The 12,707-nt window shown below is 43.5% G+C and overlaps 1 protein-coding gene across 1 annotated transcript; it reads right to left on the reverse strand.

Moving 5' to 3' along the window:
* Nucleotides 1–2,744: 2,744 nt before the first annotated feature.
* Nucleotides 2,745–12,435, reverse strand: LOC106613715 (mitochondrial import inner membrane translocase subunit TIM44). The gene is made up of 13 exons (XM_014216251.2): nt 11,540–12,435; nt 10,794–10,898; nt 9,648–9,824; nt 9,383–9,463; nt 7,739–7,888; nt 7,358–7,494; nt 7,012–7,097; nt 5,787–5,879; nt 5,556–5,680; nt 5,122–5,172; nt 4,851–4,940; nt 4,637–4,747; nt 2,745–4,044 (listed from the first exon to the last, which is right to left on the reverse strand). The coding sequence occupies exons 1-13, from the start codon at nt 11,567–11,569 to the stop codon at nt 3,925–3,927; spliced, it is 1,356 nt and encodes a 451-aa protein (XP_014071726.1). The 5' UTR covers nt 11,570–12,435; the 3' UTR covers nt 2,745–3,924.
* Nucleotides 12,436–12,707: the final 272 nt, after the last annotated feature.

Here is a 12,707-nt window from a genome sequence, read left to right on the forward strand (position 1 = left end):
TTTTTAAGCCTTGAGACAATTGAGACATGGATTGTGTTTGTGCTATTCAGAAGCTGAATGGGCAAGAAAAACATTCTAAGTACGTTTGAACGGGGTGAGGTAGTAGGTGCCAGGTGCACTGGTTTGTGTCAAGAACTGCAACGCTGCTGGGTTTCACGCTCAACAGTTTCCCTTGTGTATCAACAATGGTCCACCACCCATAGGACATCCAGCCAACTTGCAGGCCAGTCAAGTTCTTCCACAACGATCTAGACAAACCATTTCTTTATGGACCTCACTTTGTGCATGGGGGCATTGTCATGGTGAAACAGGAAAGGGCCTTCCCCAAACTATTGCCACAAAGTTGGAAGCACAGAATCGTCTAGAATGTCATTGTATGCTGTAGTATTAAGATTTCCCTTCACTGGAGCTAAGGGACCTAGCCCAAACTATGAAAAACAGCCCCAGACCATTATTCCTTCTCCACCAAACTTAACAGTTGGCACTATTCATTGGGGCAGGTAGCATTCTCCAAGCATCCGCCAAACCCAGATTCGTCCGTCAGACTGCCAGATGGTGAAGAGTGATTCATCACTCCAGAGAATGCATTTCCACTGCTCCAAAGTCCAATGGCGGTGAGCTTTACACCACTGCAGCTGACGCTTGGCATTGGGCATCTTAGACTTGTGTGTGGCTGCTCAGCCATGGAAACCCTGTGGCTCAGTTGGTAGAGCATGGGGTTTGCAACGCCAGCATGGTGTGTGCAACGCCAGGGTTGTGGGTTCGATTCCCATGGGGGGCCAGTAGTGGATAAGAGCGTCTGCTAAATGACTAAAATGTTTTTAAAAAATTAAGCTCCCGACAAACAGTTCTTGTGCTGATGTTGCTTCCAGAGGCAGTTTGGAAGTCGGTTGAGAGTGTTGCAACCGAGGACAGACTAATTTTACGCGCTACAGCACTCGGCAGTCCCGTTCTGTGAGCTTGTGTGGCCTACCACTTTGCTAGTGAGCCGTTGTTGCTCCTAGATGTTTCCACTTCATAATAACAGCACTTACAGTTGACAGGGGCAGCTCTAGCAGGGCAGAAATGTTACAAACTGACTTGTTGGAAAGGTGGCAACCTATGATGGTACCACGTTGAAGGTCGCTGAGCTCTTCAGTAAGGCCATTCTACTGCCAATGTTTGTATATGAAGTTTGCATGGCTGCGTGCTCGATTTTATACACCTATCAGCAACGGGTGTGGCTGAAATATCAGAATCCACTACTTTGAAGGCGTGTCCACATACTTTTGTATGCAGTGCATCCGGAAAGTATTCAGACCCCTTGGCTTTTTCCACGTTGTTACCTTACAGCCTTATTCTAAATTGGATTAAATAAATGTTCCTCATCAATCTGCACACAATACCCCATTATTACAAAGCGAAACCAGGTTTTTAGAATTTTTTGCAAATGTATTGAAAATAAAAAACAGAAATACCTTACTTACATAAGTATTCAGACCCTTTACTCAGTACTTTGTTGAAGCATCTTTGGCAGCAATTACAGCCTCGAGTCTTCTTGGGTATGATGCTACAAGCTTGGCACACCTGTATTTGGGGAGTTACTCCCATTCTTCTCTGCAGATTCTCTCAAGCTCTGTCAGGTTTGATGGGGAGCGTCGCTGCACAGCTAATTTCAGGTCTCTCCAGAGATGTTCGACTGGGTACAAGTCCGGGCTCTGGCTGGGCCAATCAAGTTCATTCAGAGACTTGTCCCGAAGCCACTCCTGCATTGTCCTGTTGGAAGGTGAACCTTCGCCCTAGTCTGAGGTCCTTAGCAGGTTTTCATCAAGGAGCTCTCTGTACTTTGCTCCATTCATCTTTCCCTCGATCCTGACTAGTCTCCGAGTCCCTGCCGTGTGCCCAAAAGTTTGGACACACCTACTCATTCAAGAGTTTTTATTTTTACTCTTTTCTACATTGTAGAATAATAGTGAAGACATCAAAACTATGAAATAACATTTGGAATCATGTAGTAACCCAAAGATATATACATATGAGATTCTTCAAAGTAGCCACCCTTTGCCATGACAGCTTTGCACACTCTTGACATTCTCTCAACCAGTTTCATGAGGAATGCTTTTCCAAGTCTTGAAGGAGTTCCCACATATGCTGAGCACTTGTTGGCTGCTTTTCCTTCACTCTGCAGTCCAACTCATCCCAAACGATCTCAACTGTGTAGCACACCAGCTAGGGGAATCCATCATCACAGACAGCCCTGAAATAGGTTGGCTACTTACTACCATGTATGAATCAATAAGCAGGAGGTGTGCTTGTTCATCAGTTTTCCCAAGGCCGGGTAATCAATCCTGGTGCATCAGAGCTGGTAGCATCCACATCCACCCACTGTCCTCAGCAAGCCCCGCTGCTCTGCATTCCACTAGCTGTGCTGGACGCCCTCACAGGGGTAATGGGTGACATCAGTCATGATAAGGACCACTTTCCATGTATTGTAGCGTACTCTACAGTCAGACTTTCACATGCAGGAAAGGACAATTAAGGACACTGGCTTACAGGGAGTCTATAGAACATATTGTCTCTGTTTTGAAATGTATTCAGTTGTTCAGTCAGAGAATAAAAAGCATGCACATCCTCAGTTGGGAAACTTTACAAGTGTGCTCATATTCTCAGGTTTCAAAATGGCAGCCTGTTATGACACTCATGGGCTGAAGTTCAACAAGTTACATTAACCAAAACAAGTTTGGCATTAAAAACAAATCATATGGTTGGAATTTAGAAAAGTTTATTAATTTGACTCATTTTGGCCATGACATAACGAGAAACTACCATCATAAAAATTCACCAGTATGTGGAGCCTTCTGTCTATGCCAAGTGGGCTTGATATAAAAACAAACACTCAAGTATGACATACATTGATCTCTGGGGGGAAAAAAAGCTAAATAGCAGCAAATCACAATACAATGACTTGTCAGAAGAGTGGTGGATCCACGTGTACATAAACGTCTGTATTAATAATGAGGTCTGACTAGCCCCTTGCGTGGCACCATTGTGTTAGGACTGTTTAGCAGCATGGCGTTGTTTGGAGGCCTTATAAAAAACAATGGAATTCCAAATCGACTGTGTGCCATACCACCAAGTTCACAGATGCTAAATGGCTGAATGCTAATTAGTGACACTAAAACAATAGTGTTAATATTTGGTGCAACAGAAAATCTTTTAGGATTTATGTCCTCTAAAAAATAAAAAGCTCATGCCATACATTGAAGTCCCAATTCGTTGAGGTTTTAATAATAAACAGTTTGCCGTCAAAAATATCAGCAGAAATGTCCAAGTTTATTTAAGGCAAGCCTAAACATTTTACAGCAAATGGGTACAAAAAAACTCCTCAAACAAGATGTCTGAAGGTGAAGCAGGGTTTTTATTTTTTTTAATAATAAATATAGATTTTCTCAATTCAATAATTAGACTGGGCTATCATAGAAAATGTGTGTATAGGGCACTGGTGGACCACATGGCATCCAAAATGTCCTCCCCAAACTGGGAAGGGATCGACAGAGAAGCATTAAAGACACCCTTCACTTTATCGTCAATCCTCCAGTTAACAGAATTATGTCTGGGAGAGGAGGAGGACAGTATCAACTTATCTGACTATGGTGTGACAGACAGAAGGACAGAGCGACTGCTCTGAGTGGACTACTGCCCCTAGAGTCACCCAGTGGGAACACAGGTCTATCCAGTCTGGGTCTCCTCTATCCTGGTCTGTGAACACTGCCAGTCTGGTACATGAGGGGCAGCCATAAGAGACAGTCCCCAGTGGGCCACCCAAAACCATGCTGGAGGAGGAGTTAGCTGGGTTGCTGAAAGGGTCCGCACTGCTTGTTCATGTCCCTGTGGAAATTCCATGCTCCTCAGTCTTCCAGCCCTGGGTGTATGTGTGTGTTGGTCTCAGAGGATCTGTTCAGTGCTGGAGGCAGAGATATCCAGGAGTCTCCAGGCTGCGTAGGGGTTGAGCTCCTCTTGGTCTCGACACAGGGCCCACACGTACATCATCCTCAGCACCTTGTCCTGTGGGCCAAACAGACAAAGGTATTGGCAAGTTGAAAATTAAGTCACTTTTCAATGCTTTTGAGCAGGTGTCCAAAGTGTACAACCCTCCCTGCTAGCCTGTCCAGCTTATCCTCTCAGTGAGAGACAAGGGGGAAAAAAACGTTGTGTCATCAACAATAGAACAAATAAAACGCCCAGCCTCCCTAAATCCCCTGGCAGTACCTTGCGGTAGACTGAGGGAGTGCCAGTTTCTTGCGGCTGAGTGGATGCCCTCACATTATGCCGAGCCCCCCCCCTCCTCCTCCTCCAATCCAAAGACTCCCTGAGGTACCCTCATTGGCCTATCAGACAGATTTACAGCTCAGGAGGCTTTCATGTGGAGTCTGGCTGACAGTCAGCCGAGCATCAATAGACTAGTCTGGCTTCCTCTCTTTCGTTCCTTCGAAAGACAAAGGGAGGAAGCCACTTTAGACTATAAGAGATGCACCCCCAGGTCTGAAACATTGCCATGTCTGATTAGCCAAGCTCAGAGACAAACAGAGCCCTGTTTGAATACTTTTACAATTGATCCTCATTTCCAGAGTAGAGATGGAGGGTGTATTCTACTCACAGGGTCTCCCTCTATGACATCTCCTTTAGTGTTGCGGATCACCATGACCAGCTGGGCCTGGAAGGTGATGATCAGCACCGGGCCCTGCTCCATCATCTTCCCCATGGCCAGCTGAACACACACACACACACACACAATTAAAATACACTATTAGAAAAGCAAATCCCACAAACAAATATTAGGATGAGTGTCATAAAGGCCTAGGGTAACTCACATCAATGTTGTCTATGTCCAGGATCTTAGAGTGGAAGTGCAGGCCCATAGCCTTGGCCTGTTGAATGGGGTGGGCCAGCTGGCTGTAAGTCTACACATAAGACAGAGAGGTGTGGGTTAAGAACAGCAAGGGCAGGGGGGAAAAAAATGACTGAAAATCTCAACATCACTATTGCAGGTCTACATTTACATGACTTCAAAAATAATCAATTCATCTTCAGCCGGTGTCCAAATGAATAGTCAATAAACTGGTCAATAAAAAAAGTGCTTACCGCTTCATAACACCAGTCCTTCAGAACCTCCAGCTCCCCTCGGATCATAGCCTGCAGACAGAAAGACAGAGAGGTAATGCAGACAGAGGGGTCAGAGTAGGGTGATATCCACACCTCAAGAGGCACTGCAGACATAGACAAAAAAACTAAACAATAAAATGTATCTGAACAGCAGGGAAAGAAGTGCTCCATTGATTTTACAATTTGTCTGGATATTCATCAGATTTAAGTGAGACTGAGACTAATGTTTCATGTAATGTTCAAGATCGCAGATCAAAAAGTGGATAGTCTCTAACTGCAGTGACATAACTGTTACATGAAAGGTTCTCTCCCCCAAGTGTCTTCAGCTCAAAACGAGAAACCCGTTTTCAAACTGTATGCCTTCAACACAATCTGTACCGCCCCAATGTCAGGGAGGAGAGATCTTTCTTTACCTCCAGGACGTTGGGTATGATGTCCAATTCACACTGCTTGAGGAAGACATCTTTGTCGAATGACGGATCCACCTTCAGAATCTCTGTCAGCACCTCAGACATCTCGGTCTTGGAGAAGAGCCCACCTGACCAGACATACACACAACTTTAAAGCAAGAACAAAGACCGAGCGCACCTACCCAATACGTGATTGGGGTTAGGGTTGGTGGCATGGAGAAGTTAGTAGGTTACCTAGGAGGTCGGTCATTTTATCTGTGACGGCACGAGACGCTCTGACGAGGGCATTCTCGCTCTCGTCATATTTCATCTTCATTTCGAAGAACCCTGGGAAGAGAGCGCAAATGGTGAGTCATCTCATTTAGTTGCAGTGCATCAACATCAAACAAAGAGTAACAGGCTGGGGGAAGATGTCGTTTGGACTCAGCATAAGTAGTGTTACCCCAAGGTCAGGGCATTGAGTTGGATTGTATGGATCAAACACAGGGACTGAGCTGTGTGTCGCTGTACAGTATCGCTTTGATATGTGATTGATTACTTACTGTACTTCGCTTGCACATTCTCTGATAACACACGCAGTACCAACATACCCAGATTGGATTCCATTATGTATTTACAGCGGCAGGCAAGTGGTGATGTGACAATAAGAAAGAAACTTGATACAATTTATTTCTATTGACTTTGCACAATGTCCTTACTGTAGATCATAGGTCCTTTCCACAAGTCAGAAACATGATTTATATTCGGTGCAGTTTCCTTAGGTAATGCTTAATTGCTTGCTCCCTGTATAAGGCTACGGTGAAAACCCACAACAGGAACAGTCGTTTTCAAGGTGCCTAGTAAAAAAAATGTTTTGAAGAAAAAGACACTGCTCCCCAGTCTCTCATACCCGACCCCTAGGAAGTCCCTGGGCTCCCATTACCTGCTGCTCGTTAGTGAGGGCCCATTAGCACCAAGGTTTTAATAGGAGCAGGACACTGTTCACCAGTCTGATACAGCAGTCAATAAGCTAGCAGAGGGATCCCATCTACACTAGGTTTGGATCCCTTACAATGTGCACCCTCAAGACTATGATTTTGGAGACCGGAACGTTTCTGACTGCCAACCATGACGACAGTTCGAATTTGGAAATGTTCAAGGTAAAGTCAAAAGTTAAGGACAACGGGCACTTAGTAAAGATAAACGCACCACGCCCAGCAGAGTAACAAGCACTAAGCCACTGATAGGTAGTTTATACACTTAGCCCCATCTACTGGACAAACGTTTTACAGCGGCAGACATGCATACCATTCTTTGACGTAGCAATAATGTAATATTTTAGAGTAATAACTCGGTCTTCATCATATAAATATCATCATCTTCCTACATTATGAGTCGGAAAGGGTGATACTGAGACTGCAATGACTACGGCAGGCATCAGAAAGGTTAACAAACTGATAGTGAGACAGGCTGTCCTTACTGTTGAAAACCATGTTGTTATCCTTGAAGTCCTTCCACTGTGCGTACCATTTGGAGTCCTTGTGCAGCACCACCCCCATGGCCTCCCTAGAAAACAGATCACTGCTCAGTGCTCACGGCCATGCCACTACACACACACACACACACACACGTCTAGACTAGAACTGATTTTCACCCTTACTGTGAATCCAAATTATACTTGCAAGTACAATTTGGGCACTGATAAACATTGTGTGATATTGAGCTCGTCTGAGAGACAAATTTTGAGTTCTAAAGATAATTCTGCTCAAATAAAAATCTAGAGCTCTACCGAAACAGAATGAGAGTGGGAGACTGTCAGCACATACTCATTGGCCTCGAAGACCTTGTTCTCATTTTCTGCAGCCTTAGATGAAAAGTCACTCCTCTTCCGTAGTCTTTTGGGGGCCCGGTAGGGCCCACTCTGATTAAGGTCATCAATCTCCTTCTTCACACTCTCTATACCCTGTATGTGCACATACAGCAGGCTTTAGGGAAATGCATGGGCTGTTGTGATGAGCTCCCTCAGCAATGGGTTGTTTCTGTACATTCCCTCCTGATCATTTGACTTGCTTAGTTTATGCAGTGACAACCCCAAACAGATGGAGCAAGTGACTTCTATAATGCAGTGAACATGACCAAACCCAGTATTTGACTTTGAAGTGCTGAATTGGTCCTTTTGGACCTAGGAGAACCTATCCAGTTCGCACCTGAGATATTGCCCTGAAGGCACCGGTCTTTCCCAGTTTCTCTCCACTCTTGGACACAGACTCCGCAGACGTCTTGGCTGTCTTCGCTGCTTCCTCCACGCCCTCCTTGATCTTCCTCCCTATATCTGTACGACTGACCTCTTCCAGACCCTAAAAACAAACAGACACTAACTTTGTCTGAAACACTCACACACCGTTTCTGTTAACATGCCCAAGGCATAGACCTACATACAGTGCATTCTGAAAGTATTCAGACCCCTTAACTTTCTCCACATTTTGCTACATTACAGCCTTATTCTAAAATGGATAAAATAGTTTACTCCCCCTCAAACTACACAAAATACCTCATAATGACAAAGCAAAACCAGGTTTAGAGATTTTTGCAAATGTATAAAAAACTGAAATATCATATTTACATAAGTATTCAGACCCTTTACTCAGTACTTTGAAGCACCTTTGGCAGTGAAATCAGCCTTGTGTATGACGATACAAGCTTGGCACACCTGTATTTAGGGAGTTTCTCCCATTATTCTCTGCAGATCCTCTCAAGCGCTGTCAGTTTGGATGGGGAGTGTCGTTGCGAAGGTATTTTCAGGTCTTTCCAGAGATGTTCGATCGGGTTCAAGTCAGGGCTCTGGACTTAAGGACATTCAGAGACTTTTTCCAAAGACTCTTCTGCAATGTCTTGGCTGTGTGCTTAGGGTCATTGTCCTGTTGGAAGATGAATCTTCACCCCAGTCTGAGGTCCTGAGCGCTCTGTACTTTACTTGGTTCATCTTTCCCTTGATCCTGACTGCCGCTGAAAAACAAACCCCACAGCATGATGCTGCCACCCCCATGGTTCATGTGATGCTTGGCATTCAGGCCAAAGAGTTCAATCTTGGTTTCATTAGACCAGATAACCTTGTTTCTCATGGTCAGAGTCTTTAAGTACCTTTTGGCAAAACTCCAAGCGGGCTGTCATGTTAGTCTTAATGACAGGCGGCCAGCTCTAGGAAGAGTCTTGGTGGTTCTAAAATTCTTCCATTTAAGAATGATGGAGGCCACTGTTTTCTTGGGGACCTTTAATGCCGCAGACATTTTTTGGTACCCTTCCCCAGATCTGTGCCTCGACACAATCCTGTGTCGGAGCTCTACGGACAATTCCTTCAACCTCATGGCTTGGTTTTTGCTCTGACATGCACTGTCAACCGTGGGACCTTATATAGACAGGTGTGTGCCTTTCCAAATCAATGAATTGATTTTCCCACAGGTGGACACCAATTAAGTTGTAGAAACATCTCAAGGATGATCAATAGAAACAAATGCACCTGAGCTCAATTTTGAGTGTCATAGCAAAGGGCCTGAATACTTATGTAAATAAGGTATCTGTTTTTATTTTTAATACATTTGCAAACATTTCTAAAACCCTATTTTCGCTTTGTCATTCTGGGGTAAAACGAGAGGAAAAAATAATTTAATCAATTTTAGAATAAGGCCGTAACGTAACAAAATGTGGAAAAAGTCAAGGGGTCTGTATACTTTCCGATGGCACTATGTAATTTTGGCAATGTTTCCATTTAATTGACAACATGCAGCTCTACATTTACCATGCTCAAGTTTAGTCATCAAGGCTGATGAGTAACTAAACAGCAATTCATGTACCTCTTTCACAGTCTCTGAGAAGGTCCCTAACTTCTTCTTCAGAACTTCAGACGTCTTCACAGTTTCAGACTCTATGGTTTGCTAAGGAAGTAAAATAGTGATGGAAAGAAATCAAGTAATTATTCAATCCAACCTGCCTAACAACATCCTTTGTCCAATGTGACAATGAAACAACGCGTGACATGAGCTTCAAATTATTTGCTGGGCCACAAATGTCCACCTGAAGATAAAGGAATAAAGCTGGTCAATATATGGGAGCACTTACATATTTCCTCCGAGCTTGCTTCAGAGCTTCTGATTCCTCCAACTTTTTGGCTTCCTCACGAAACTTCTTGATGTTCTCCTTCATTTCCTTGTTCTTGCTGAGTTCCTGTTTGAGGTTGTCCAAGAACCCCCCAAAGAAGCCCTTTCGGCCACCTCCCCTGTCTGATGCATATCGTACCTAGAGCAAGATATGGGCATTGCATGGGTTGGAGAAAAGGGAACACACACACATATATATACATATACACACACAAAAGTATGTGGACACCCCATTGAAATTTGTGGATTCAGCTATTTCAGCCACACCTGTTGCTGACAGGTGTATACAATCAAGCACACAGCCATGCAATCTCCATAGCTGCATTGCCAGTAGAAGGTCCTTACTGAAGAGCTCAGTGACTTTCAATGTGGCACCGTCATTGGATGCCACTTCTCCAACAAGTCCGTTTGTCAAATTCCTGGCCTGGTCAACTATAAGTGCTGTTATTGTGAAGTGGAAACGTCTAGGAGCAACAACAGCTCAGACGTGAAGTGGTAGCCCACACAAGCACACAGAACAGGACTGTTGAGTGCTGAAGCGGTCCATACAGAAATGGTTTGTTGAGATCGGTGTGGAAGAACTTGACTGGCCTGCACAGAGCCCTGACCTCAATCCTATCGAACACCTTTGAGATAAATTGGAACACTGACTGCAAACCAGGCCTAATCACCCAACATCAGTGCCCGACCACACTAATGCTCTTGTAGCTGAATGGAAGCAAGTCCCCGCAGCAATGTTACAACATCTAGTGGAAAGCCTTCCCAGAAGAGTGGAGGCTGTTATAACAGCAAAGGGGGGACCAACTCCATATTCATGACCATGATTTTGGAATGTGATGTATGACGAGCAGGTGTACACATACTTTTGGTCGTGTATTTCTGCATAGGAATCAAAGAATTTTGGTTATCTGTCTACTTCTGCATTCAACAACAGTACATTGTTGGAGAAAACAAGTTGGCTAAAGCAGAAATGGGATTTACACAGCCTGCACTTTGAATGTTAAAAATAAGAACTCTGAAATATAAAACTGAAGGGAAGTAGGGTACAATTCAAATTGTCTACTAGTACGCAATTAATGATTATCACAAGCGGAACAGTCACGGTTACCTGTAAAGAACTTGTGAGAGACCCACATATCCTGTATACGTGAGGTCTGTTGTGTAGGAGCAAATATGAAGGACTGGAGACAAGCAAACTTCTTCTGACACACAGCTGGAGAGAGAAATACACAATTAGAAATAATCATTATAAAATTGTGTTCTGGCCACATTATGATTGGCAGAGAAGCTTTGTTACACCTACAATTTAAGTGCCCAAGAGAATTGATGTTGCCACCTCAGAGATTATGATTGCAAAAATGTTGAAGACAACATAGCCTTTATTGCTTGTGAAATTAACAGATTCCTCCTACTAGCTACAATTGTTAACTTTGGCCTATGCATTGTTTTTTCATTTTCAAAAATTACTTTGAGGGTTAAAAAAAACCTTCAGAGTCTTGTCACATTCAATTGTTGCACATGTAAACGATATCCATGTCATCTGTCTATGCTATTGAAATAAGTGCGCAAAAGTGTAAATAATGCATATTCGAAATGTGCATACAGAGAGCCGCAAACTACTGCTTGGTACACATTTTATACGGTTATGAATCAAGGGCCAAACACCGGCATGACACAAGATTCCATTCAGAGAAGTCTTGCTGCTAAGTTAGTCTGAATCGGCGTTAAAACGTATTGCAGTGGAGAAGACGGTTCGAGTATATAGGCATTCCATCGCTATTTTCAATAATAGATTACGTTAATTATATCTGGTTAAAAGACAATGTGGAAAAATATGTTTTAATGACAACTAACCTGATAACAGTGACACAAGGAGGCCGCCATCTTGGTTGCATTGCCTGTGACCTTTCCCGCTGATGACCTTCTGACGTATATGTGGAGGAGCCTGAAGAAGGTTGGACATTTTCGCCTTAAGCGAAAAATAAATTGTTCGGCTCGGATGAAAGCACCAACTTTGTCACATAGGCAGATGCATGCATCATGATTAAAAATATATTATTTTCAAAAATAGCAAAAATCCAGCCCAGGAGAGGTGTTAGCAGTAGCGCCAACTGTGGCTCGGACAAGGATAGAACAATGTGTTAGTTATAAGAATCTTTGGTTTTGTATAAAAGTAACCAAACAGACGCTGACAGCAACACGTATAAATAAGTAATGCCTGATAATGCGCAAGTACTGTATCACTGCCGCTTTAGGCTCTGGTCCATATGCTGAATGAGAAAGAAAAGAATCGGTTGTTTAAAAAAAACTCGAAACCATACAAGAGGGTGAAAATTTGAACACTGCAGCGACAGGGTCGAGGTCAAGTTAGCTAGATATTTATCCAACATTAGCATGCTAACTAGCAAACATTTCCGCAATACCATTGCTTTTACTTTCAGAGAAAGAACATATGGGATTCTCTCCGAACTCACAAGCTTCCCTCTTCGAGAAGGTATTGTACAAAAAGAACCGGCAGACTACATTTCGAGCATCACACGAGGGATTTCTAATCTCCTGACCCCCAAGGCATTTGAACTGACATTCATTGAGGAAAGTAGTTAGCTGCCATCACATGTTGCTATGATAAACAAATGGCTTCTCCATTCTATTCCATAGTGTACACTCACAAGCTTAGTAACTTCTTGCTTAGCCAAATGATCGTTCTTCAGATAGCTAGCCAGTTATGATTGTTTCTGTGTTGAAGGATATGGATGCATCAGATGACATCCGCTCACCTATTGCAGAGAACTACCTCAGGCCTAGTGTGAGTAACAGCGGGACAACAGTAATGAGCCTGACGTGCAGGTTGAAAAGTGAAAGCTCTGCAGTTCCAGCCACATTTCGTCTAGAAGAGAAGCTTGGAGAAATTGTCAGACCTTCCAGCGTGAACAGACAGTTTCGTGTTACTGGGCGTCTAATTTATATATTCTATAGTGCTTTGTTTATACCCAGTGACAAGTCGCGTTTGCATATTTATTTT

The sequence above is a fragment of the Salmo salar genome, chromosome ssa10, assembly GCF_905237065.1.
Source record: "Salmo salar chromosome ssa10, Ssal_v3.1, whole genome shotgun sequence".
Lineage (NCBI taxonomy): Eukaryota > Metazoa > Chordata > Actinopteri > Salmoniformes > Salmonidae > Salmo > Salmo salar.